The sequence below is a fragment of the Pseudophryne corroboree genome, chromosome 3, assembly GCF_028390025.1.
Source record: "Pseudophryne corroboree isolate aPseCor3 chromosome 3, aPseCor3.hap2, whole genome shotgun sequence".
NCBI classification, from domain to species: domain Eukaryota; kingdom Metazoa; phylum Chordata; class Amphibia; order Anura; family Myobatrachidae; genus Pseudophryne; species Pseudophryne corroboree.
Window position 1 is genome coordinate 35,837,989 of NC_086446.1, and position 27,720 is coordinate 35,865,708.

Genomic DNA, 27,720 nt, shown 5'->3' on the forward strand with positions numbered 1-27,720 from the left:
CTTCTGCCACTGCGTGCCCACACCGCAACCTCACTGTACTTCTGCAACACCTGCGTGCCCACATCGCAACCTCACTGTACTTCTGCCACTGCGTGTCCACACCGTGACCTCACTGTACTTCTGCCACTGCGTGCCCACATCGCAACCTCACTGTATTCTGCAACGCCTGCTTGCCCACATCGCAACCTCACTCTACTTCTGCCACAACTGCGTGCCCACACCGCAACCTCACTATACTTCTGCCACTGCGCCCACACAGCAACCTCACTGTACTTCTGCCACACCTGCATGCCCACACCGCAACCTCACTGTACTTCTGCCACACCTGCGTGCCCACATCGCAACCTCACTGCACTTCTGCCACTGCGCGCCCACACCGCGACCTCACTGTACTTCTGCCACTGCGTGCCCACACCACAACCTCACTGTACTTCTGCAACACCTGCGTGCCCACATCGCAACGTCACTGTACTTCTGCCACTGCGTGCCCACACCGCAACCTCACTGTATTCTGCAACGCCTGCTTGCCCACACCTCAACCTCACTCTACTTCTGCCACACCTGCGTGCCCACACCGCAACCTCACTGTACTTCTGCCACTGCGCGCCCACACCGCAACCTCATTGTACTTCTGCAACGCCTGCGTGCCCACACTGTAACCTCGGATTATTTTTCATAACAACGGAAATGTGATCACCTGTGCTGATATCTGTAGGGATTTCCTCCTCATTACATTGCTGATCACCCATCACATACATCTCTTCTTCTTTTATATCTTCCACCTTCATATCTGTTATGTTTTCACCCTATATCACCCAAAGAACAATAATAACACTTGCTATAAGACTAATAATGTCTGTTCTCATTTTCTGAGATGAAACACAATAATATCACTGTATAGGACACACACAGCTTCTCTACATCTCATATAGTGACAGTCACTGTGGTATATTGATGAGACCCTAAATCCCACCTACCTGATCCTCCTGTGGGATCCTGTGATTCTCATCTGTGTGATCCTGGGAATACAGAGGACGGGGACATCTCTCTGGGGTATCTCTGTTACTGGGATCATACATCCTTACACCCTATATGTACTATCTGTAGGGTGACTATAATCAGATATTAGTTACTCTGGAACACTCAGGTGATGCTGCTCTGAGATATTACATAACATTTAAGCAGCGTGCCGCACTACATATAATACTATAACAGTCTATATAAGTTTATCTCGCTGCACAGAATGATGGTCACAGGAAGGTCAGTATCAAAACCAACAAAGGCTGCGTGTTATATTCAGCAGGATGTCACTATACAGAGTACAACGTCGTGCGTAACCCCATACTGTGATACTGCAGTACATCTTCTACGCCAGGGGTACTCAACATACGGTTAGCCAGCTGCTGGGGAACTGCACATCCCAGCATGACCTGTCACAGACTTAGCCAATAGATATATTGTAATATAATAATAATAACAATAGTAATAATTATTACAGGACACCTCAGGCCGCTCCCCCTGTATAATAATAGTAATAACAGGACACCACAGAGCTGCTCCCCCTGTATAATAATAGTAATAACAGGACACCACAGAGCTGCTCCCCATGTATAATAATAATAATAATAATAATAATAGGACACCACAAGCTGCTCCCCCTGTATATTAATAGTAATAAAAATAATAATAGTAATAATAACAGGACACCACAGGCTGCTTCCCCTGTATAATAATAATATTAATAATAACAGGACACCAAAGGCTGCTCCCCCTGTACAATAATAGTAATAACAGGACACCACAGGCTGCTCCCCCTGTATAATAATATCTGGACTAAACAGGCCGCTCCTCTTGTATAATACTATCAGGACACCACATGCTGCTCCCCCTGTAGAATAATAACAGAACACCACAGGTTGCTCCCCCTGTATAATAATATCAGGACACCACAGGCTGCTCCCCATGTATAATAATAACAGGACACCACAGGCTGCTCCTTCTGTATAATATTAGCACACCACCGGCTGCTCCCCCTGAATAAAAATATCAGGACACCACAGGCCGCTCCCTTTGTATAATAATAATAATAATCACAACAACAACGACACCACAGGCAGCTCCTGCACCCCCTGTATAATATCTGGACACCTCAGGTCGCTCCTCCTGTATAATAATATCAGGACATCACAGGCTGCTCCCCCTGTATAACAGGACACCACAGGCTGCTCCCCCTGTATAATAATAACAGAACAGCACAGGCTGCTCCCCCTGTACAATAACAGGACACCACAGGCTGCTCCCCCTGTATAATAATAACAGGACACCAAAGGCTGCTCCCTCTGTATAATAATAATAATAGCACACCACAGGCTGCTCCTCCTGAATAAAAATATCAGGACACCACAGGCCGCTCCTCCTGTATAATAACATGATACCACAGGCTGCTCCCCCTGTATAATAACCGAACACCACAGGCTGCTCCCCCTTAATAATAATAACAGGACATTACAGGCTGCTCCCTCTGTATAATAATAATAGCACACCACAGGCTGCTCCCCCTGAATAAAAATATCAGGACACCACAGGCCGCTCCTCCTGTATAAGAATAACAACAGGACACCACAGGCTGCTCCTGCTCCCCTTGTTTAATATCTGGACACCACATGCCGCTCCACCTGTATAATAATAACAGGACACCACAGGCTGCTCCCCTGTATAATAATAACAGGACACCACAGGCTGCTCCTGCTCCCCTTGTATAAAATCTGGACACCACATGCCGCTCCACCTGTATATTAATAACAACAGGACACCACAGGCTGCTCCCCCTGTATAATAATAACAGGACACCACAGGCTGCTCTACCTGTATAATAATAACAGGACACCACAGGCTGCTCCCCCTGTATAAAAATAATAACTGGACACCACAGGCCACTCCTCTTTAATAAGAATAATAACAACAGGACACCACAGGCCGCACCCCCTGTATAATAATAATAATAATAACAGGACACCACAGGCTGCTCCCCCTGTATAATAAAAACAGGACACCACAGGCTGCTCTTTCTGTTTAATAATAACAGGACACCACAGGCTGCTCCCCCATGTATAATAATAACAGGACACCAAAGGTTGCTCCCTCTGTATAATAATAATAATAGCACACCACAGGCTGCTCCTCCTGTTTAATAACAGGACACCACAGGCTGCTCCCCCTGTATAATAACAGGACACCACAGGCTGCTCCCGCTGAATAATATCAGCACAACACAGGCTGCTCCCCCTGTATAATAATAACAGGACACACAGGCTGCTCCCTCTGTATAATAATAATAATAATAATAGCACACCACATGCTGTTACCCCTGAATAAAAATATCAGGACACCACAGGCTGCTCCTGCTCCCCTTGTTTAATATCTGGACACCTCATGCCGCTCCACCTGTATAATAATAATAACAGGACACCACAGGCTGCTCCCCCTGTATAATAATAACAGGACACCACAGACTGCTTCTGCTCCCCTTGTATAAAATCTGGACACCACATGCCGCTCCACTTGTATATTAATAATAACCGGACACCACAGGCTGCTCCCCCTGTATAATAATAACAACAGGACACCACAGGCTGCTCTACCTGTATAATAATAACAGGACACCACAGGCTGCTTTCCCTGTATAAATATAATAACTGGACACCACAGGCCGCTCCTCCTGAATAAGAATAATAACAACAGGACACCACAGGCCGCTCACTTTGTATAATGATATTAACAGGACACCACAGGCTGCTCCCCCTGTATAATAATAACAGGACTCCACAGGCTGCTCCCCCTGTATAATAATAACAGGACTCCACAGGCTGCTCTCCCTGTATAATAACAGGACACCATAGGCTGCTCCCCCATGTATAATAATAACAGGACACCAAAGGCTGCTCCCTCTGTATAATAATAATAATAGCACACCACAGGCTGCTCCCCCTGAATAAAAATATCAGGACACCACAGGCTGCTCCCCCTGTATTATAACAGGACACCACAGGCTGCTCCCGCTGAATATCAGGACACCACAGGCTGCACCCCCTGTATAATATTAACAGGACACCACAGGCTGCTCCCCCATGTATTATAATAATAACAGGACACCAAAGTCTGCTCCCTCTGTATAATAATAATAATAATAATAATAATAATAGCACACCACAGGCTGTTCCCCCTGAATAAAAATATCAGGACACCACAGGCTGCTCCTGCTCCCCTTGTTTAGTATCTGGACACCTCATGCTGCTCCACCTGTATAATAATAATAATAATAACAGGACACCACAGGCTGCTCCCCCTGTATAATAATAACAGGACACCACAGGCTGCTCCTGCTCCCCTTGTATAAAATCTGGACACCACATGCCGCTCTACCTGTATATTAATAATAACAGGACACCACAGGCTGCTCCCCCTGTACAATAATAACAGGACACCACGGGCTGCTCTCCCTGTATAATAATAACAGGACACCACAGGCTACTTTCCCTGTATAAAAATAATAACTGGACACCACAGGCTGCTCCTCCTGAATAAGAATAATAACAACAGGACACCACAGGCTGCTCCCGCTGTATAATAAAAACAGGACACCACATGCTGCTCTCTCTGTTTAATAATAACAGGACACCATAGGCTGCTCCCCCTGTATAACATAAGACCATTACTTGCTCCAACCTCTCTCTGCCTCCTACACACGGGATGGCCGGAAGTTGCCTGTACGTCAGAGAGGACGGAAAGATTAGCTGGAACGCACGTACAGCAAGCATGTGGACCGCACAGACCGGAAGTAAGGTGGAACGCAAAGGCCGGAAGTGAGGTGCAACTCCCCGGAAGTAGGCTGTGTAATGTTCTGGGACTCCCTGTGAGACAGGCGGTGAGTGGCAGGGGGGTGAGTGTCTCCTCAGATGTATAATAAGAGGTGAGTGAGGAGGGATATGAGGCTGTGACCCCCACACTGTATATCCCCCACTCACACCCATCACCCAGCCCCCACTGTGTATGATGGGAGAGGTATTGCTGCAGTCACATCACTCCTAGTAATCATCCTAAAAGCTATATAATAACTAATAATAATATCACAAATACGTCACTGGGCTGAGACTGCGTCATTGTGGCCTATGGGATGGGTCACAGAGACCTCACTGTATCTCCATCAATAATATAGGGCTGGAGAGGTGAGGTGTCCTGGGGGAGAGGTTCCATCCCTTGTGATTGTGGTCTGTGAGGTGTGAGTCCAGTGATGTCAGACACATTTGTATTTAGCCTGCAATATTACATGATGATGATGATACATGATATTACAGTCTGGCACATTGTATCATAGTATCAGTGCCCCAGTCTTCTCCAGGAGCTCACCAACAAGATCATTCAGCTGCTGACTGGAGAGGTGACTGCTGGGAATGGGGCATTATACTGTAAGACCAGGGGATGTGTCTGGGTGATGACTGGAGAGGTGACTGCTGGGAATGGGACATTATACAGTAACACCAGGAGACGTGTCTGGGTGATGACTGGAGAGGTGACTGCTGGGAATGGGGCATTATACAGTAACACCAGGGGATGTGTCTGGGTGATGACTGGAGAGGTGACTGCTGGGAATGGGACATTATACAGTAACACCAGGGAACATGTCTGGGTGATGACTGGAGAGGTGACTGCTGGGAATGGGGCATTATACAGTAACACCAGGGGATGTGTCTGGGTGATGACTGGAGAGGTGACTGCTGGGAATGGGACATTATACAGTAACACCAGGGAACATGTCTGGGTGATGACTGGAGAGGTGACTGCTGGGAATGGGGCATTATACAGTAACACCAGGGGATGTGTCTGGGTGATGACTGGAGAGGTGACTGCTGGGAATGGGACATTATACAGTAACACCAGGGAACATGTCTGGGTGATGACTGGAGAGGTGACTGCTGGGAATGGGGCATTATACAGTAACACCAGGGGACGTGTCTGGGTGATGACTGGAGAGGTGACTGCTGGGAATGGGACATTATACAGTAACACCAGGGGACGTGTCTGGGTGATGACTGGAGAGGTGACTGCTGGGAATGGGACATTATACAGTAACACCAGGGGATGTCTGGGTGATGACTGGAGAGGTGACTGCTGGGAATGGGACATTATACAGTAACACCAGGGCACGTGTCTGGGTGATGACTGGAGAGGTGACTGCTGGGAATGGGACATTATACAGTAACACCAGTGGACGTGTCTGGGTGATGACTGGAGAGGTGACTGCTGGGAATCGGGCATTATACAGTAACACCAGGGGACGTGTCTGGGTGATGACTGGAGAGGTGACTGCTGGGAATCGGGCATTATACAGTAACACCAGGGGACGTGTCTGGGTGATGACTGGAGAGGTGACTGCTGGGAATGGGACATTATACAGTAACACCAGGGGACGTGTCTGGGTGATGACTGGAGAGGTGACTGCTGGGAATGGGACATTGGCCCTCATTCCGAGTTGATCGCACCAAGCAACTTTTTGCTGCTGGTGCGATCAACTAATCTCCGCCTATGGGGGCGTGTATTTTAGCATAGCAGGGCTGCGAACGCTTGTGCAGCCCTGCTATGCTAAAAAAGTTTCCTGCAAAACAAGACCTGGGTAAGAGTTACCCTGTGCGATGGATTCAGCGATGAAGGTCCCGGTCCTGACGTCAGACATCCGCCCTCCAAACACCTCGCCACGCCTGGAAAACGGTGAGTATCCGCCTTGGAACGCCTCCCGCCTGTCCATCTTCTTGCCATTGCCGCTGCAATCACATTTGTCGCTGGCGGTGGCGTTGTCCAGCAACGGTGCGCATTGCGGCCACCACGCATGCGCATTTCCGACCCGGTCGGACCACAGCGAAGAACCGCTGCGTGCGAACGGGTCGGAATGACCCCCCCCTTATACAGTAACACCAGGGGATGTGTCTGGGGGATGACTGTATCATTGTGTGTCAGGTTCCTATAAGGTGTCAGGATGTCACTGTCTATGTCTCCATGCAGGAGGGGGAGTATATAGAGGAACACAGGGGTCTGTACAAGGACGTGATGATGGAGTATCACCGGCCCCTCACATCACTGGGTAAGAGGAGACTGTCATGTATTGTACAGGGGAGAGCAGGTATGGGGGCCCCCTATATATACACATCACCTGATAATCACATATATACACTGTACTCAGTCACTGTGTGTCTCCTACAGATGGACCCAGTAACAGAGATACCCCAGAGAGATGTCCCCGTCCTCCGTATTCCCAGGATTGTACAGAGGAGAATCACAGGACCCCACAGGAGGATCAGGTAGGTGGGATATATATGATCTTTAAAGTAGATGTGTGTGTCTTATACAGTGATATTTTACTGCTTACCTCAGCAATATTAGTAAAGTGTTATTTCTTTATCAGGGTCCACAGGATCTACCTTGGGATATTAGGTAGCAACAGCAGAACAGGCAGCAAACAGTAAAGCTTTTCAGACTCTCAGGTTGCAACGGGCCAGCCCCCTATAACTCCGACTTCCGGCTCAGGAAATTCAGTTTCTTTTTTTGGTACGGCAGAAGCCGGACCCCTGTGAACGGTTGGACTGCTAATTTTTTTGCAGCCACAAGCTTTGTTATTTTATATAGTCTTTTTTTTTAGTGATCTTTCTATGCGTCTTAAATGCATAATAGAGAGAGTCGCTGTAACAACTCGCCGACGGGTCGCGACAACTGTTACCTCCAAGTCCATACTGACAATCCCACGCTGCGGCCGGAGAACGGGGAGAAGGTAAGGCGTCTTTTCCGGTTAGCGTTTTATGACGCATATAACGCAGCCTTATTGTCTCGGGTGGAGACTACCGGACAGCTGCTGATGCGGCTTCCACCTCGGGTGCACCAGCGCTAGGCCGCAGGGATCATTGCCATTGTCTCTTTCTCATACTGATTCCTGTCCTCCCTCTCCCGATATGACTGGATTTCCTGAAGTTACAATGTCCCAGCTTTTGCAGGCTATCACTGACTCTGATAAACGTCTTGCTGACAGGGTGGAGGAGGTTCATGTCGACATCTCCTTTATCTGTCAGGATATACAAAAACTCTGAGATAGGATAGGTGAGACAGAAAACCGTATCTCTACTCTGGAGGATTCCTATACTCCTATCCTGAGCCACCTTTCCTCTCTGGAGTCCCAGATGTCGGCATGTAAACTTAAACCTACCGACAATGAAGGTCGCCTTAGTAGAAATAATGTTCGTTTTGTGAGTCTAACCTGAAAAAGCAGAGGGCTCACAACCTAAACAATTTTTGGAAACTTGGTTATTGTCAGTCTTCGGTGGAGACTCCTCCGCCCCGTAATTCACTGTCGAAAAGGCCTACAGAGTGCCTACTCGCCCTCTCCATCCTGGTGCGCAACCTAGAACATTCATTGAACAAATTACTGCATTACAAGGACAGAGATGCTGTTCTCCGCATCGCCAGGCGTGAAGGTCAGAGGGTAGCTGGGTTCCAGGACTTTTCTGCTGATGTTCAAACATCCCATACGCAGTTTACGCAGGTGAAACAAAGATTGCGTGAACGTCCGTTGCAGTATTCAATGTTATTTCCTGCCGGTCTTCCTGTGGTGGTGTTATGCACACCAGTGCCTGCAGGAAAGTACTGGTGTCAGAACTGTTATGCACTCCAGTGTCTGCAGGAATGTACTGGTGTTTGAACTGTTATGCAAAACAGATGGACTCACAGACAAACTGGGGGATATGACATAACGTACACAGAAGGTGATAGGGTAACAAAATACACACAAAGTGAACAGAGAAGCCCAGAGGCTAAGGAACTGGGTATCTCCCTTGTATTAGAACTGCTCAGATGGAAAAGCAAGATGTTGTGTTTTAATACGTAGAGAACCCGAAATGCTGTTGCTAAGGGCAACAGCAAAACCCTAAAGGGTTACCAACGGGTGTGGCAGTAAACTCCTTGGTCAGAGATGGAATGATAGACACAAGGAGAATCTCCACAATCCTAATTCTCACTTGCAGTGCACAGGTTTTAGCTTACTGCCACTAAACTGACCCCTGACACCTAGCACAGTGAGACAGGATTAGACAGGCAAGTCTTAGAATACAGCCGCAAACTTGCTAAGTTCACAGAGTAGTAACAGAACCCCAGCAAGCTAAACGACTGACTCCAGTCTTACTGCTAGGTCTGGATTGGCAGAGTGTAATACCAAATCCCCAGGCCTATTTGCAGTAAGCAACAAACAAATACAAAGCTACACAGTACTGGCTAACTTTCATGAACTGACTAACCAACAAAGATTCAGCAGCATCTGCTTACCCTGAAAAGAGGCCTTATAAAGCAGGTGCTGTCCACGCCCCACTCAGACCTCACAGACTGTGAGCACAAAAACCAGCACCGGATCCCCTGCCGTGCACAGAGCCTATAACCACTGCACAGCAAAAGACCCGAACCGGAGTATCAGCTGCGCTCAGGTTACTCCACTAGCACTTGTCTCCCGGTTGCCATGACGACGTGGCAGCACAGGGCAGGAGACCCTAACAGTACCCCCCCTCTGACGAGGGGTCAAAGAACCCCTACCACCGGGTTTATCGGGGAACTGCGAGAAGAAAGAGCGTATCAGTCTGGGGGCATGAAGATCACAACTGCGCACCCACGACCGCTCCTCCGGGCCATACCCCTTCCAGTGCACCAAAAATGACACCCGACCCCGAACCACCTTGGAGTCAAGAATCCTTTCAACAACAAACTCCCTCTGGCCACGTATCAGAAGAGGGGAAGGTCTTCCACTGGAAGAAGGATTACTAATCGCCCGTTTTAAAAGGGAACAATGAAATGTTTTATTGATACCCAAAGAACGGGGCAGATCTAACTGAAATGCCACCGGATTGATAACCCTGGTGATCTTATAAGGGCCGATGAACCGGGGCCCTAACTTATGAGATGGCTGTCTCAACTTCAAATTCTTGGTAGACAACCAGACGAAGTCTCCTAATTTGAAGCTGCAGGGTCTTTTCCGCTTATCAAAAATCCTTTTGGTCACTAATGACACAGACACAAGGGCTTTCTTCACTTTCCGCCAAATACCTCTAAGGACCGAAACCACAGAGGAACCACCAGGCGTGGAGTCCAGGGGGTCAAAAGAATTGGCCTTAGGATGATGCCCATACACACAAAGGAAGGGAGAGATCCCTGTAGCAGAGTGAGCCGCGTTGTTATAGGCAAACTCCGCCATGGACAGATGAGCAACCCAGTCAGTCTGACACTTGGAGACATAACACCTGAGGAACTGCTCCAAGGACTGGTTCACCCTTTCAGTCTGCCCATTAGACTGCGGATGGTAGCCTGACGACAAGCTGACAGAAATCTGGAGATCGGAACAAAATGCCCTCCAGAATTTGGCCACAAACTGGGATCCGCGGTCAGAGACCACATCAAGTGGCAACCCGTGGAGACGCACAACATGCAGCATAAATAATTCAGACAGGCGTCTGGCTGATGGCAGCCCAACCAGTGGAACGAAGTGCGCCATCTTCGAAAACCTGTCAACGACAACCCAGATGGCTGTCATCCCCGAGGATTTGGGCAAGTCCACCACAAAATCCATTGAAATGTGGGTCCATGGCTTAGATGGGATAGAGAGTGGATGTAATGGGCCAACAGGAACCCCTCTAGGAGTCTTATTTCGGGCACAGATGTCACATGCCCGAACCCACTGATCCACATCCTTAGCCACCGAGGGCCACCACACCGCCCTAGATAGCAACTCCCGAGTTCTGGCAATACCCGGGTGACCTGCCGACTTCTTGGCATGGAATTCCAGGAACACTCGCTGTCTTAACCTAGGAGGCACAAACAAAAGACCTACCGGAAGGTCTGGAGGAGCCTGCTCCTGTGCTCTAAGGACTAATGATAAGAGGTCCTGGGTAATGCCCACTTTAATACATGATGGGGAAACAATGGGCAACGGCTCCTCGGTGGTCTCCTGGATTGGAGCAAAACTCCGCGAGAGCGCATCAGCCTTGATGTTTTTTGACCCAGGGCGATATGTTATCAAAAAATTAAAGCGAGCAAAAAACAAAGCCCATCGTGCCTGCCTGGCATTGAGACGCTTCGCTGACTCTAAATATGCCAGATTCTTATGGTCAGTGAGAATTGAGACCACAAACTTAGCCCCCTCAAGCCAGTGTCTCCATTCCTCGAGTGCATCCTTAATAGCCAACAATTCCCGGTTACCCACGTCATAATTCATTTCGGCAGGCGAAAATTTACGGGAAAAGTAAGCACAGGGATGAAGGCGATTATCAGACACTCCCATCTGAGAAAGCACTGCCCCAATACCCATCTCAGAGGCATCCACCTCCACCACAAAAGGACGCTCTGGATCTGGGTGTCGCAGCACCTTGGCCGAAACAAATGCCCTTTTGAGACGGGCAAAAGCCGCTTTAGCCTCACAAGACCAGTGAGCAACATCCGCCCCTTTCTTAGTGAGTGCCACCAAGGGCGCCACTATAGACGAAAATCCAGCGATAAATCGTCTATAAAAATTCGCAAAGCCCAGGAAACGCTGAAGCGCCTTCAAACTAGTGGGCTGCACCCAATCCAGGACTGCCTGTACCTTGGAACCCTCCATTTGGAAACCTTCTGGGGAGATAATATATCCTAGAAATGCGATTTGCTGAACTTCAAATTCGCACTTCTCCAGCTTCGCCCCAAGCCGGTGGTCTCTGAGTTTCTGGAGGACTAAGCGTACATGCTTCTGATGTTCCTCCAGGGAATGGGAGAAGATTAGGATGTCATCTAAGTATACAACTAAGAATCTATCCAAATATTCCCTGAGCACATCATTCATGAAATCCTGGAAGACTGCCGGGGCATTACAGAGCCCAAAAGGCATCACCAAATATTCATAATGCCCTGAGTGGGTATTAAAGGCAGTCTTCCATTCATCCCCCTCTCTTATTCGGATTAGATTGTACGCACCGCGTAGGTCAATCTTAGAAAAAATGGTGGCAGTACGAAGCTGGTCAAACAAGACCGAAATGAGAGGCAGTGGGTATGAGTTTTTAATCGTGATACGGTTCAATTCCCTGAAGTCGATGCAGGGTCGCAACGAACCGTCCTTTTTACCCACGAAGAAGAACCCCGACCCAACTGGAGACTGTGAAGGTCTGATAAATCCCTTAGCCAAGTTCTCCTGAATGTACTCTGCCATAGCCTGAGTCTCAGGACGTGACAGGGAGTACAACCTGCTCTTGGGAAGCTTAGCATTTGGCAACAAATCAATGGCACAGTCATAGGGGCGATGGGGAGGTAGTACCTCTGCAACTTTTTTGGAGAACACGTCCGCAAAATCTGCATAACACCCTGGCAATCCTGGCAAACTTAGCTGCGAGAGCCTGACTGGAAGGCTCAAGCAACTCCTGAAACAATCAGTACCCCAACTAAGAATCTCCCCAGAGACCCAGTCAAATTGAGGATTGTGGGCCCTTAACCAGGGTAACCCCAACACCAATGGGGCAAAAGTACAGACAGTCACATAAAAGGACAATTTTTCAGAGTGTGTGGCTCCAATAAACAAAGAAATCTGGCTAGTGCAAGAGGTAATTTTACCTTGGGATAATGGTTCCCCGTTTAACCCACAAATCTCAATTTCCGATGCCAAGGGTACTAAGGGAACAGAGTGTTTCAGGGCGAATTGGCGGTCCATAAAAACCCCGTCGGCCCCACTGTCCACAAAGGCCTCAGTCTTGACAGTTTGACCGAGGATCTTCAAGGTCACCGGAATGATAAAAGTCTTCTTGGGAAATTCTGACTTCTGGCCTGACAGGATATTTCCCATCACCCTCAGGCCCTGAAGTTTTCCGGCTTTTCTGGGCATGATACTACCACATGACCTTTATTCCCACAGTACAAACACAACCCCTGCTGTCTCCTCCGCGTCTTCTCACGCGAGGAGAGGCGGGTAGCCCCAATCTGCATAGGCTCCTCAGAAAATTCCTCAGAGTCTGAGGTTCCCTTGGGAAGGAAGGAAATCTCAGTCTCCCTTTCAAGCCTACGCTCTCTCAGCCGTTTATCCACCCGGATGGATAACTGCATGAGCTGATCCAAGCTATCAGGCAAGGGATATTGTACCAGTTGGTCCTTTATCTGGTTAGAAAGACCTCTTCGGTACTGGTGTCTCAGGGCTGGGTCATTCCACTGGGTATCATGGGCCAACCTCCGAAACTCCGTACAGTAAACCTCAACTGGCCTTCGCCCTTGCTTAAGGATCGAAATCTGAGCCTCGGCTGAGGCCGTCTTGTCAGGGTCATCATACAACATGCCCAGTGCCGTAAAAAAAGCATCAACACTTTTAAGCGACGGACAGTCAGGCTGCAACCCATATGCCCAGACCTGTGGGTCTCCTTGTAGCAAGGAAATCACTATGCCCACCCGCTGAATCTCCGACCCAGAAGACTGAGGCCTAAGCCGGAAGTATAGCTTGCAGCTCTCCTTGAAACAAAAGAACTGCGAGCGATCTCCAGAAAAACGATCCGGGAGATTTACTTTCGGCTCCTTAACCCCTGCAGGTGCTGCTGCTGCGGGAGCTCCGCCAGCAGCCTGGGAGGTGTGCATTTTAATGGACAAATCATTAAATTGTCGAGTCAGGACCTGCACCTGATCGACCACCTGTTGCAACGTATTTTGAGGGGTATGCTCCATATTCCCACAAAATTTCAACAGGAGTATTAGGCTGCTGAATATGTTATGCACACCAGTGCCTGCAGGAAAGTACTGGTGTCAGAACTGTTATGCACTCCAGTGTCTGCAGGAATGTACTGGTGTTTGAACTGTTATGCAAAACAGATGGACTCACAGACAAACTGGGGGATATGACATAACGTACACAGAAGGTGATAGGGTAACAAAATACACACAAAGTGAACAGAGAAGCCCAGAGGTATCTCCCTTGTATTAGAACTGCTCAGATGGAAAAGCAAGATGTTGTGTTTTAATACGTAGAGAACCCGAAATGCTGTTGCTAAGGGCAACAGCAAAACCCTAAAGGGTTACCAACGGGTGTGGCAGTAAACTCCTTGGTCAGAGATGGAATGATAGACACAAGGAGAATCTCCACAATCCTAATTCTCACTTGCAGTGCACAGGTTTTAGCTTACTGCCACTAAACTGACCCCTGACACCTAGCACAGTGAGACAGGATTAGACAGGCAAGTCTTAGAATACAGCCGCAAACTTGCTAAGTTCACAGAGTAGTAACAGAACCCCAGCAAGCTAAACGACTGACTCCAGTCTTACTGCTAGGTCTGGATTGGCAGAGTGTAATACCAAATCCCCAGGCCTATTTGCAGTAAGCAACAAACAAATACAAAGCTACACAGTACTGGCTAACTTTCATGAACTGACTAACCAACAAAGATTCAGCAGCATCTGCTTACCCTGAAAAGAGGCCTTATAAAGCAGGTGCTGTCCACGCCCCACTCAGACCTCACAGACTGTGAGCACAAAAACCAGCACCGGATCCCCTGCCGTGCACAGAGCCTATAACCACTGCACAGCAAAAGACCCGAACCGGAGTATCAGCTGCGCTCAGGTTACTCCACTAGCACTTGTCTCCCGGTTGCCATGACGACGTGGCAGCACAGGGCAGGAGACCCTAACAGGTGGCTGACAATCGTACCCACTTTTTTGACAACCCCCAGGCTGCCTCAGCGTGGACTGATCTACAACCGGTACCGCATGCTGCTCCTCCATGAAGACACTTATGCTCAAGTATTTCTGTTATACCTGTTTGCTGTTTGTGTGATGGTGTTTATGGAAGGTTAACATATTGACGTCCCCTATGCTGCTTTAGTGCGTCGCAGGCTGGACTCTTTACTGTCGGGGTGTTTCTAAAATTTTCATGATATTCACCCCAAGCACAGCTCCTATATTATCTAATATTGAGGGTCATTCCGACCCTATCGCTCGCTGTAGTTTGTCGCAGCGCAGCGATCGGGTCGGAACTGCGCGTGCGCCGGTGCCGCAGTGCGCCGGCGCATGGCAGCAGTCGTTGCCTAGCGGTCGCCTCTGAGACAGAGGTGGTCGCTGGGTGGGAGGGGACTGGAAGGCGGCGTTAAGCTGCGGTTTAGGGGGAGTGGTCCGGCCAACGTCGCCGGAATGTTGGGGGGGTGGGCCGCGGTGGCTGCGCGACATCACACGCAGCCGCTGCGGGCCGGGAAGCGACGAGTAGCTCCCGGCCAGCACGCTAAAGCTGCGCTGGTCGGGAGCTACTCTTGAAGTGCAAAGGCATCGCTGCTGCACTTCTGCGGGAGGGGGGCTGGCACTGAAGTGCCTTTGCACTTCTGCGGGGGGAGCGGCACTGACATGCGGGGCGGACTAGCCCTGTGCTGGGCGTCCCCCTGCATGTCAGTGTGAATGATCGTAGCTGTGCTACATTTAGCAAAGCTACGATCAACTCGTAATGAACCCCATTGGGCGGTGATTAAGCTTCCCACGTGTTCAGGTTCGCTTGTTAGTTATAACCAAATTTCTCTGACGTCCTAGTGGATGCTGGGACTCCGTAAGGACCATGGGGAATAGCGGCTCCGCAGGAGACAGGGCACAAGAATAAAAGCTTTAGGATCAGGTGGTGTGCACTGGCTCCTCCCCCTATGACCCTCCTCCAAGCCTCAGTTAGATTTTTGTGCCCGAACGAGAAGGGTGCAGGCTAGGTGGCTCTCCTGAGCTGCTTAGAATAAAAGTTTAGTTTAGGTTTTTTTATTTTCAGTGAGACCTGCTGGCAACAGGCTCACTGCATCGTGGGACTAAGGGGAGAAGAAGCGAACTCACCTGAGTGCAGAGTGGATTGGGCTTCTTAGGCTACTGGACGTTAGCTCCAGAGGGACGATCACAGGTACAGCCTGGATGGGTCACCGGAGCCGCGCCGCCGTCCCCCTTACAGAGCCAGAAGAGACGAAGAGGTCCGGTGAAATCGGCGGCAGAAGACAATCCTGTCTTCAGACTAAGGTAGCGCACAGCACCGCAGCTGTGCGCCATTGCTCTCAGCACACTTCACACTCCGGTCACTGAGGGTGCAGGGCGCTGGGGGGGGAGCGCCCTGAGACGCAATATAAATGATAATACCTTAGGTGGCAAAAGAATACATCACATATAGCTCCTGGGCTATATGGATGTATTTTAACCCCTGCCATTTTTACACAAAAGAGCGGGAGATAAGGACGTCGTGAAGGGGCGGAGCCTATCTCCTCAGCACACAAGCGCCATTTTCCCTCACAGTTCCGCTGGAAGGACGGCTCCCTGACTCTCCCCTGCAGTCCTGCTTCAGAATCAGGGTAAAAAAGAGAAGGGGGGGCACTATTGGCAGCAAATGACAATATAAACAGCAGCTATAAGGGAATAACACTTATATAAGGTTATCCCTGTATATATATATATAGCGCTGGGTGTGTGCTGGCAGACTCTCCCTCTGTCTCTCCAAAGGGCTCGTGGGGTCCTGTCCTCTATCAGAGCATTCCCGGTGTGTGTGCTGTGTGTCGGTACGTGTGTGTCGACATGTATGAGGAGGAAAATGATGTGGAGGCGGAGCAATTGCCTGCGTTAGTGATGTCACCCCCTAGGGAGTCGACACCTGACTGGATGATCGTATTTAAACAATTAAGTGATAATGTCAGCACTTTGCAAAAAACTGTTGACGACATGAGACAGCCGGCAAATCAATTAGTGCCTGTCCAGGCGTCTCAGACACCGTCAGGGGCCCTGAAACGCCCGTTACCTCAGTGGGTCGACACAGACCCAGACACAGATACTGAGTCTAGTGTCGACGGTGATGAGTCGAACGTAATGTCCAGTAGGGCCACACGTTACATGATCACGGCAATGAAGGAGGCATTGCACATTTCTGACACTACAAATACCACTAAGAAGGGTATTATGTGGGGGGTGAAAAAACTACCAATAGTTTTTCCTGAGTCAGATGAATTGAATGAGGTGTGTGATAAAGCGTGGGTTTCTCCCGACAAAAAACTGCTAATTTCTAATAAATTATTGTCACTATATCCTTTCCCATCAGAGGTTAGGACACGTTGGGAAACCCCCCCTAGGGTAGATAAGGCGCTCACACGTTTATCTAAACAAGTAGCGTTACCGTCTCCTGATACGGCCACCCTCAAAGAACCAGCTGATAGAAGGCTGGAAAATATCCTAAAAAGTATATACACACATACTGGTGTTATACTGCGACCAGCAATCGCTTCAGCCTGGATGTGCAGTGCTGGAGTCGCGTGGTCGGATTCCCTGACTGAAAATATTGATACCCTGGATAGGGACAATATATTGTTAACTATAGAGCATTTGAAGGATGCATTACTATATATGCGTGATGCACAGAGGGATATTTGCACCCTGGCATCAAGAGTAAGTGCTATGTCCATCTCTGCCAGAAGAACGTTATGGACGCGTCAGTGGTCAGGGGATGCGGATTCCAAACGACATATGGAAGTATTGCCGTATAAAGGGGAGGAGTTATTTGGGGCTGGTCTTTCGGACCTGGTGGCCACGGCAACGGCTGGAAAGTCCACCTTCTTACCCCAGGTCACTTCACATCAGCAGAAAAAGACACCGTCTTTTCAAACTCAGTCCTTTCGTTCCCATAAATACAAGCGAGCAAAAGGCCACTCTTTTCTGCCCCGGGGCAGAGGAAGGGGAAAAAGACTGCACCATGCAGCCGCTTCCCAGGAGCAGAAGCCTTCCCCTGCTTCTGCCAAGTCTTCAGCATGACGCTGGGGCTTTACAAGCAGACTCAGACTTGGTGGGGGCCCGTCTCAAGAATTTCAACACGCAGTGGGCTCACTCGCAAGTGGATCCCTGGATTCTACAGGTAGTATCGCAGGGGTACAAACTGGAATTCGAGGCGTTTCCCCCTCGCCGGTTCCTGAAGTCTGCTCTGCCAAAGTCTCCCTCCGACAGGGAGGCAGTTCTGGAAGCCATTCACAAGCTGTATTCCCAGCAGGTGATAATCAAGGTACCCCTCCTACAACAGGGAAAGGGGTATTATTCCACGCTGTTTGTGGTACCGAAGCCAGACGGCTCGGTGAGACCAATTTTAAATCTAAAATCCTTGAACACTTACATAAAAAGGTTCAAATTCAAGATGGAGTCACTCAGAGCGGTGATAGCGAACCTGGAAGAAGGGGACTATATGGTGTCTCTGGACATCAAAGATGCTTATCTCCACGTCCCAATCTACCCTTCTCACCAAGGGTATCTCAGGTTTGTAGTACAAGACTGTCATTATCAGTTTCAGACGCTGCCGTTTGGGTTGTCCACGGCACCTCGGGTCTTTACCAAGGTAATGGCCGAAATGATGATTCTTCTTCGAAGAAAAGGCATCTTAATTATCCCTTACTTGGACGATCTCCTGATAAGGGCAAGGTCCAGGGAACAGTTAGAAGTCGGAGTAGCACTATCTCAGGTAGTGTTACGTCAGCACGGGTGGATCCTAAATATTCCAAAATCGCAGCTGATTCCAACGACACGTCTTCTGTTCCTAGGAATGATTCTGGACACAGTCCAGAAGAAGGTGTTTCTCCCGGAGGAGAAGGCCAAGGAGTTATCCGAGCTAGTCAGGAACCTCCTAAAACCAGGCCAGGTGTCAGTGCATCAGTGCACGAGGGTCCTGGGAAAAATGGTGGCTTCTTACGAAGCAATTCCATTCGGAAGATTCCATGCAAGAACGTTTCAGTGGGATCTACTGGACAAATGGTCCGGATCGCATCTTCAGATGCATCAGCGGATAACCCTGTCACCAAGGACAAGGGTGTCCCTCCTGTGGTGGTTGCAGAGTGCTCATCTTCTAGAGGGCCGCAGATTCGGCATTCAGGATTGGATCCTGGTGACCACGGATGCAAGCCTGAGAGGCTGGGGAGCAGTCACACAGGGAAGAAACTTCCAGGGCTTGTGGTCAAGCATGGAAACATCTCTTCATATAAACATTCTGGAACTACGGGCCATTTACAATGCCCTAAGTCAAGCGAAACCCCTGCTTCAGGGTCAGGCGGTATTGATCCAATCGGACAACATCACGTCAGTCGCCCACGTAAACAGACAGGGCGGCACGAGAAGCAGGAGGGCAATGGCAGAAGCTGCAAGGATTCTTCGCTGGGCGGAAAATCATGTGATAGCACTGTCAGCAGTGTTCATTCCGGGAGTGGACAACTGGGAAGCAGACTTCCTCAGCAGACACGACCTTCACCCGGGGGAGTGGGGACTTCATCCAGAAGTCTTCCACATGATCGTGAACCGTTGGGAAAAACCAAAGGTGGACATGATGGCGTCCCGTCTAAACAAAAAACTAGACAGATATTGCGCCAGGTCAAGGGACCCTCAGGCAATAGCGGTGGACGCTCTGGTAACACCGTGGGTGTACCAGTCAGTGTATGTGTTCCCTCCTCTGCCTCTCATACCAAAAGTACTGAGAATCATAAGAAGGAGAGGAGTAAGAACTATACTCGTGGTTCCGGATTGGCCGAGAAGGACTTGGTATCCGGAAATTCAGGAGATGCTCACGGGCGAACCATGGCCTCTACCTCTAAGAAAGGACCTGCTCCAGCAGGGGCCTTGTCTGTTCCAAGACTTACCGCTGCTGCGTTTGACGGCATGGCGGTTGAACGCCGGATCCTGAAGGAAAAAGGCATTCCAGATGAAGTCATCCCTACCCTGGTCAAGGCCAGGAAGGATGTAACCGCAAAACATTATCACCGCATTTGGCGAAAATATGTTGCGTGGTGTGAGGCCAGGAAAGCCCCTACAGAGGAATTTCAACTGGGTCGTTTCCTCCATTTCCTGCAAACAGGACTGTCTATGGGCCTAAAATTAGGGTCCATTAAGGTTCAAATTTCGGCCCTGTCGATTTTCTTCCAAAAAAGAACTGGCTTCAGTACCTGAAGTTCAGACATTTGTAAAAGGGGTACTGCATATACAGCCTCCTTTTGTGCCCCCAGTGGCACCTTGGGATCTCAATGTTGTGTTGAGTTTCCTAAAGTCACATTGGTTTGAACCACTCACCACTGTGGACTTAAAATATCTCACATGGAAGGTGACGATGCTGTTAGCCCTGGCTTCAGCCAGGCGTGTGTCAGAATTGGCGGCTTTATCATATAAAAGCCCTTACTTAATATTTCATTCTGACAGGGCAGAATTGAGGACTCGTCCTCAATTTCTACCTAAGGTGGTTTCTGCATTTCACATGAACCAACCTATTGTGGTACCTGCGGCTACTAAGGACTTGGAGGACTCCAAGTTGCTTGACGTGGTCAGGGCCCTGAAAATATATGTTTCCAGGACGGCTGGAGTCAGAAAATCTGACTCGCTGTTTATCCTGTATGCACCCAACAAATTGGGTGCTCCTGCTTCTAAGCAGACGATTGCTCGTTGGATTTGTAGTACAATTCAGCTTGCACATTCGGTGGCAGGCCTGCCACAGCCAAAATCGGTAAAAGCCCATTCCACAAGGAAAGTGGGTTCATCTTGGACGGCTGCCCGAGGGGTCTCGGCTTTACAACTTTGCCGAGCAGCTACTTGGTCAGGGGCAAACACGTTTGCTAAATTCTACAAATTTGATACCCTGGCTGAGGAGGACCTGGAGTTCTCTCATTCGGTGCTGCAGAGTCATCCGCACTCTCCCGCCCGTTTGGGAGCTTTGGTATAATCCCCATGGTCCTTACGGAGTCCCAGCATCCACTAGGACGTCAGAGAAAATAAGATTTTACTTACCGATAAATCTATTTCTCGTAGTCCGTAGTGGATGCTGGGCGCCCATCCCAAGTGCGGATTGTCTGCAATGCTTGTATATAGTTATTGTTACAAAAATTCGTGTTATTATTGTTGGGAGCCATCTTTTCAGAGGCTCTTTTTCGTTCTATCATACTGTTCACTGGGTTCAGATCACGAGTTGTACGGTGTGATTGGTGTGGCTGGTATGAGTCTTACCCGGGATTCAATATCCTTCCTTATTATGTACGCTCGTCCGGGCACAGTATTCTAACTGAGGCTTGGAGGAGGGTCATAGGGGGAGGAGACAGTGCACACCACCTGATCCTAAAGCTTTTATTCTTGTGCCCTGTCTCCTGCGGAGCCGCTATTCCCCATGGTCCTTACGGAGTCCCAGCATCCACTACGGACTACGAGAAATAGATTTATCGGTAAGTAAAATCTTATTTTCTACCGGCTAGTTTATCTGATAGCTGGGGACACCCTGCTAGGTTATGGGATTGGCTGCCAAGTGATTATGTCTTGTTTAATTTTTTGCTTTACTCTCTACTAGGGGCCTGTTCTTCAGGTTTTGGGAATAGGTATACCTATGTTTGGGAGGATATGCGGGGTGGAAAGGGTTGGGGTTTTCTTATGTTTGTGTTTTCTCTTTTATTGCATTTCTTGTCTGGCTCTTGATCTCTGATATATGTATGTGACTGTGATTGGGTACGTGCTGGGGCAGTATTGGTCCTGGAACATGCCTCTCTTAATTTGACTGCAATATAATGGTAAATATTATCTCTTGGAATGTTAGAGGCCTTAATGACCAGGTGAAACGTTCGTTGGTATTGAAACAAATTACGGCCCTTTCCCCGGGTATGGTGTGTTTATTAGAAACCCACTTGTTTGGTAGCCGTGTTCTCTCGCGTAAGAAGCCGTGGGTGGGATGGACTTTTCATTCTCCCTTTCACTCTAACTCCAGAGGTGTACCCGTATTACTGTAATTCACAAGAATATGAGGTTTGTCTGTCAACAGGTACAGATGGTTCCGCTGGGTTGTTATGTTTTTTTTAACTGGCACTATTCACAGTGCCCCCTTTATACTTTCAGCAGTATACATCCCCCCTCACTATAACGCTGGTATTTTAGATAAAGCATGTGCAGTTATGCAGGATTTTCCTTCAACGCTAGTTATCTGTATTGGTGACTTTAGTGCTGTTATGCAGGAGGATATGGATAAATGGAGACCTGGCTCTCAGACTCTACGGAGGGGTAGCACAGCCTTTCCCGATATTTGTATATTTGGACTGAACATGGAGGAATCTCCCAGCAGTCACCTTAAGCTATACATTAATAACCTGTCGCGTTGTCTGTATTGCATGCACCTGGATGGCACGAGAACCTCCCGTTTTCACAGCGTGGGCGGCATTGGTTAATGTTACGCTTTCCCATGGGCGTTTTATACATGCTAAACGCAAATATCTAGGTAAATATGACAAGGACTGAGGACTCCGGGCGGAATCTAGATATTCTCTTGTAATTCCAACCTGAATTCAATAATATCAGTAACTCTTGTTGACCCTATGCCTCTCGCACATGCTGACTTTATGTACAATACTGTGTCACTTTGCCGCTGATGTATTTTGTATGTGTATATCTTATAAGTTTAAAAATTCTGTTCGCTGGGCTATGTGATGCATAGGGGTGAAGAGGCACCTACATTAACATCATGTTTGTCCTGCAAAGCGGGGTTTACTGCTCAGGACAAGCTGGGTTATGTGCAAACTGTTATGATTTCCATAAAAACTTGCTCAGTAAATTGGCTTCTAGCCAGGTAATTGTTATATAATAGGAACCTCCCTGGGCATCCTTTGCACAGACATTATCCAGTTTAGCAGAGCGTATGACGCCAGCTACAGTACCAGGTCTGGGGTATCTGCTTAACCCTTACATGCAACATGCTCCTTGGATCATACCACATCCAGTCCAGGATTTAGTTCAGACCTCGAGTGCTTTTCAGCAAAAGGCTGACAGACCCAAGGATTTGAAATCTGATAGACAGGGGGCTACGTCTTCACAGTCTACACATATGTCAGAGGACACTTCCGATGATGAAGCTGAATCCTCCCATTCAGAAACTGCATCAAGGGGGGAGGAACACGTTACTTCAGTAGATATATCTGAGTTAATTCAGGCAGCCAAATCCATTCTGTCAATAGAGGAGGCAGCAGAGTCTGTCTTGAAATCTAAGGCTGTGTGTTTAAACATCCTAAAACAGTAAAAGCAGAAGTTCCTAACTCAGATCAGCTGAAGGAAATAATGCAAGAGGCATGGGTTACACCCAGTAAGAAATTTAAAATTCCCAAGGAATGGGGTTTTTATTATCCTTTTTCTACTGTGGACAGTTTAAAAAGGGAGATTACTCCCAAAGTAGATGCACACTTAGTCCGACTGGTGCGCAAATATATGTCACCTCTGCCTTCAACATCATTAAATTATGTAACGGACAGAAATTGATGGGTTTCTTAAAACTGTTTTTTCCTTGACAGGGGCAGTGACTAGCCCAGCTATGGCTTCAGCCTGGGTAGCTAAAGCATTGGCAGGCTGGGCAGAAGCTTTGGAAGATGATCTTTTAACAGCTATGAGAAAACAGTTATCCCATATTGCATGTATAAAGCAGGCAGCTGTTTTTATGGAAGAAGCAGCTCTGGATATGGGTACAGTAGCTTCTCAAGCATTAGCCTCCTCAATAGCAGCTCGCAGAGCTGTCTGGAAAAAAGGTTTGTAGGCGCTGAGCAGGGTCGTGCAAATATAACACTGATAATGGCAGCCACTTGGTAAGGAGGTAGCCAGCCTCCTAAAAGTAAAACAACTAAGAGCAAACCACCAAGTAGGCGCACAGTACCAATGATGTTGATAAAAAACAATTTATTAACATAAAAACAATAACAGACTCATTAAAAGACCACAACAATACACAGAGCATATAACTGAGGTATTATAAGCCTCTAATACACACATAAGATGTGTTAATATGTGAAAGGGACGCTGAAATACGGGAGAGCCCGTCTCTGTAGGATAGGGTTAATCTCTCACATTAATTCCATATCAAACAGTTCAAATGGAAATGAAATCCTGCAAAATGATGTAATGAGCGTCTATGATAAAGTGTCCAGATTTAAATACTGTTTCCTTGGAGCAAAATGTGAATAATAAACCAACCGATTGCTGTTACTCACTGAGACGTAGTGATCTCTTACTGCACGGGATAAGTAGTTAAGAAGCCGCTTGTTATCACCCTGTGCATTGGTGAGACATCCGTCAGCGGTATATTCAGGCGGGAACCGTTCCCTTCAGTGCGGGACCAAGTGAGTGTGTCAAACCACCGTGCAGATCCCCCAGCTTACTGAGCAACGCCCGGCCGGGCAAGGTGTAGCAGTGTTCCAAATGCAGGGGAAATTTAAGTGGGATGATTAGATCGCAGGTTGAATCATTCACCAGCAGCTTGTAACAGACGGCTGATAGCAATAAAGGTTGCGCTCCATGGGACACTTAATGGTCAATTGTGGCCCTTTCTTCTGTACCCTCAACGCGTTTCTCCGCACCTCAGGCGGCTTCTTCAAGAGGCAGAGTGTCCACTGTGTCCGTCTGTTACAAGCTGCTGGTGAATGATTCAACCTGCGATCTAATCATCCCACTTAAATTTCCCCTGCATTTGGAACACTGCTACACCTTGCCCGGCCGGGCGTTGCTCAGTAAGCTGGGGGATCTGCACGGTGGTTTGACACACTCACTTGGTGCCGCACTGAAGGGAATGGTTCCCACCTGAATATACCGCTGACGGATGTCTCACCCATGCACAGGGTGATAACAAGCGGCTTCTTAACTACTTATCCCGTGCAGTAAGAGATCACTACGTCTCAGTGAGTAACAGCAATCGGTTGGTTTATTATTCACATTTTGCTCCAAGGAAACAGTATTTAAATCTGGACACTTTATCATAGACGCTCATTACATCATTTTGCAGGATTTCATTTCCATTTGAACTGTTTGATATGGAATTAATGTGAGAGATTAACCCTATCCTACAGAGACGGGCTCTCCCGTATTTCAGCGTCCCTTTCACATATTAACACATCTTATGTGTGTATTAGAGGCTTATAATACCTCAGTTATATGCTCTGTGTATTGTTGTGGTCTTTTAATGAGTCTGTTATTGTTTTTATGTTAATAAATTGTTTTTTATCAACATCATTGGTACTGTGCGCCTACTTGGTGGTTTGCTCGCAGAGCTGTCTGGCTACGTGCACGGAAGGTACTGGAATCTTTGCCATTTGTTGGAAATATTCAGTTTGGTACAGAATTAGATATCATCCTTGTCTCTGAGGCAGACTCCAGATTTCCTGCTGTCCGGCCCTTTCGGGCTCAAGGAAAGCAAGAGAAAAGGTTTATAGCAGGTAGTCTCAATCAGATAAATTGGGTAGGACTAAGACAAAGTAGGCCTTGTCAACCAGACACCCGGCTTCTAAACCAGAAGACAAGTCATCAGCCTGATGGCACGTCCTACACCTGGGGGAACCCAGGGTGGGAGGCCGTCTTATTCTTTTTGCACAGGTTTGGCTACAGTCCACCACAGATACCTGGGTGCAAGAAGCGGTGTCTCACGGTTACGCTTTTTCCTTCAAGAAATGCCCTCCTCAAAAATTATTTTGTACAGCCCATCTCCTGTGGAATCGAATTCCAGGTCTTTAGAGGTCACAGTTCATAAAATACTGCAGTCAGGGGTAATAGTGCCGGTTCCTACAGCATATTGGGGCGAGGTTTCTATTCCAACCTGTTTTTAATTCACAAACCAAATGGATACTAACGACCCATTCTCAATCTCAAGGCTCTGAATAAGTATATTTGGGTGCATCGATTCCGTATGGAAACATTGCGTTCCATTATCCTGGCTATGGAGCCGGGAGATTTTATGGTGTCCCTGGATATTCAGTATGCTTACCTGCATGTACCTATAGCATCTTCCCATCAGCTCTATCTCAGGTTTGCTATCCTCCAGCAACATTTCCAGTTTCAGTTGCTACCTTTTGACTGGTTACAGCTCCCAGGAAATTAACCAAAATCATGGTGGTATTGGCAGCTGATTTGCGTCAGCAGGGAATAAGAATCTTCCCATATCTAGACGACTTGCTAATCCTGGCTCAGTCCCAGGAAATGCCATCTTCAAGTGACAATTGCCTGCCTACAGGCTTACGACTGGCTCATAAATTGGGCAAGAGCCTCCTTAGTCCCGTTACAATGGATGACGTTTCTGGGGACTGTATTGGATACCATTCTTCAGAGAATCTTTCTACCTCTGAACAAATTACCACAGTACAGTCAAGGATTCAGGGATTGCTACACAGTTGGAGGGTGTCCATCCAGGCAGCAATGTGAGTTCTTGGATCAATGGTCTCAACATTCGATATGGTAGAATATGCTCAATTCCATTCATCTGATCCATATGGAACGGACAGCATCAGACGATAAATACTTAGACAATAATTCTTCCTCAGGAAGTGTGTCGGTCATTAGCCTGGTGGCTATAGACGTCCCATCTGGACAAAGGTCGACCCTTTTGAATCTCAGTTTGGGAGCTTCTGACAACAGGTGACAGTCTTCAGGGCTGAGGAGCCATGACAGAACAGTACTCGTTCCATGGATGCTGGAACAAGAAAGAAATTCACCTGCCAATCAACATTCTGGAGCTTCGGGCCATATACATGTTATTCACCCAGGCAAAAGAAATTCTCCACGGCAAACCAATTCAGATTCGCTCGGACAAATACCACGGAAGTAGCATACCTCAATCACCAAGGAGTCACACAAAGTCGAATGGCAATGAAGGAGGTAAGCCGCATGTTAAAGTGGGCAGAACTTCATCATCCAGCTGTGTCATCAATATTCATACTGGGAGTCTTAAATTGGGAAGCGGATTTTCTCAGCCGGCACGACATTCATGCAATTGAATGGGCTTCACACCCAGAAATCTTTCAGATTCTAGCAAACAAATTGGGACTGCCGGAAATGGACCTCATAGCCTCTTGCCAGAACAACAAAATGCCCGCATACGGGTCAAGAACAAAGGATCCTTTCATCTGGCATACGTGTTTCCACCGATCTGTTTGGTGCCCAAGGCGATTCGAAAATTCAAACAGGCATCGTGATATTAATAGTCCGACGTGGCCCAAAAGAAACTGGTTCACAGATCTGCAGAGGCTGTCCACAGATACTCCGTTCCGACTGCCTCAAGGTCCGTATCTACTGATTCAGGGTCCTTGTCTCTACGAACACCTGGATCGACTGTCTTTGACGGCGTGGGTTTTGAAACATCCATCCTAAAAGTGAAAGGCTTCTCGCAAGAGGTAATCCAGACGATGCTTAAAGCTAGGAAACCATCCTCGGCTCGCATCTATTATCGGATATGGCATACGTATTTTCAGTGGTGCACTGCCAAGAAATATGATCCGAAGTCTTTTAGAGTTTCAAGAATTCTAGCTTTTCTTCATACAGGAATGGACAAAGGTCTCCGCCTAGCTTCCTTGAAGGTACAAGTATCAGCATTAACTTTATGGTACCAAAATAAAATTGCAAACCTACAATATGTTTGTACTTTTTTCCAGGGAATGCCTCACATTTAATCTCCTTTTGTTCCACCTTCAGCTCCTTGGGACCTAGAGCTAGTTCTGAGGGCACTTCAAGTTGTCCCATTTGAACCACTGAATCGTGTGGATCTGAAATGGTTAACAGCTAAAGTGTTGTTTCTTCTAACAATTGCTTCAGCTAGAAGACTATCAGATTTAGGGGCACTGTCGTGTCGTCCTCCATTTCTGGTATTTTATTCATATAGAGCAGTTTTCTGAACGAAATCTAGTTATCTTCCTAAGG

General features: G+C 47.9%; 2 protein-coding genes across 4 annotated transcripts in view; both read left to right on the forward strand.

The window, feature by feature from the left end:
* The window catches only part of LOC135057116 (uncharacterized), a 176,804-nt gene that overhangs the window by 137,361 nt on the left and 11,723 nt on the right, over positions 1 to 27,720 (forward strand).
* LOC135054639 (zinc finger protein 629-like) overlaps positions 4,887 to 27,720 on the forward strand; it is a 29,281-nt gene continuing 6,447 nt past the window's right edge. For 2 of the 3 annotated variants that reach the window (XM_063957864.1, XM_063957866.1), the window contains exons 1-3: positions 4,887 to 4,969; positions 7,057 to 7,135; positions 7,255 to 7,352. In XM_063957864.1, coding sequence (XP_063813934.1) covers positions 7,102 to 7,135; positions 7,255 to 7,352 — 132 coding nt within the window. In that variant the 5' untranslated portion in view covers positions 4,887 to 4,969; positions 7,057 to 7,101. Of the gene's footprint in view, positions 4,970 to 6,641; positions 6,766 to 7,056; positions 7,136 to 7,254; positions 7,353 to 27,720 lie in introns of those variants that run through there. The other variant, XM_063957865.1, reaches the window with a different exon arrangement.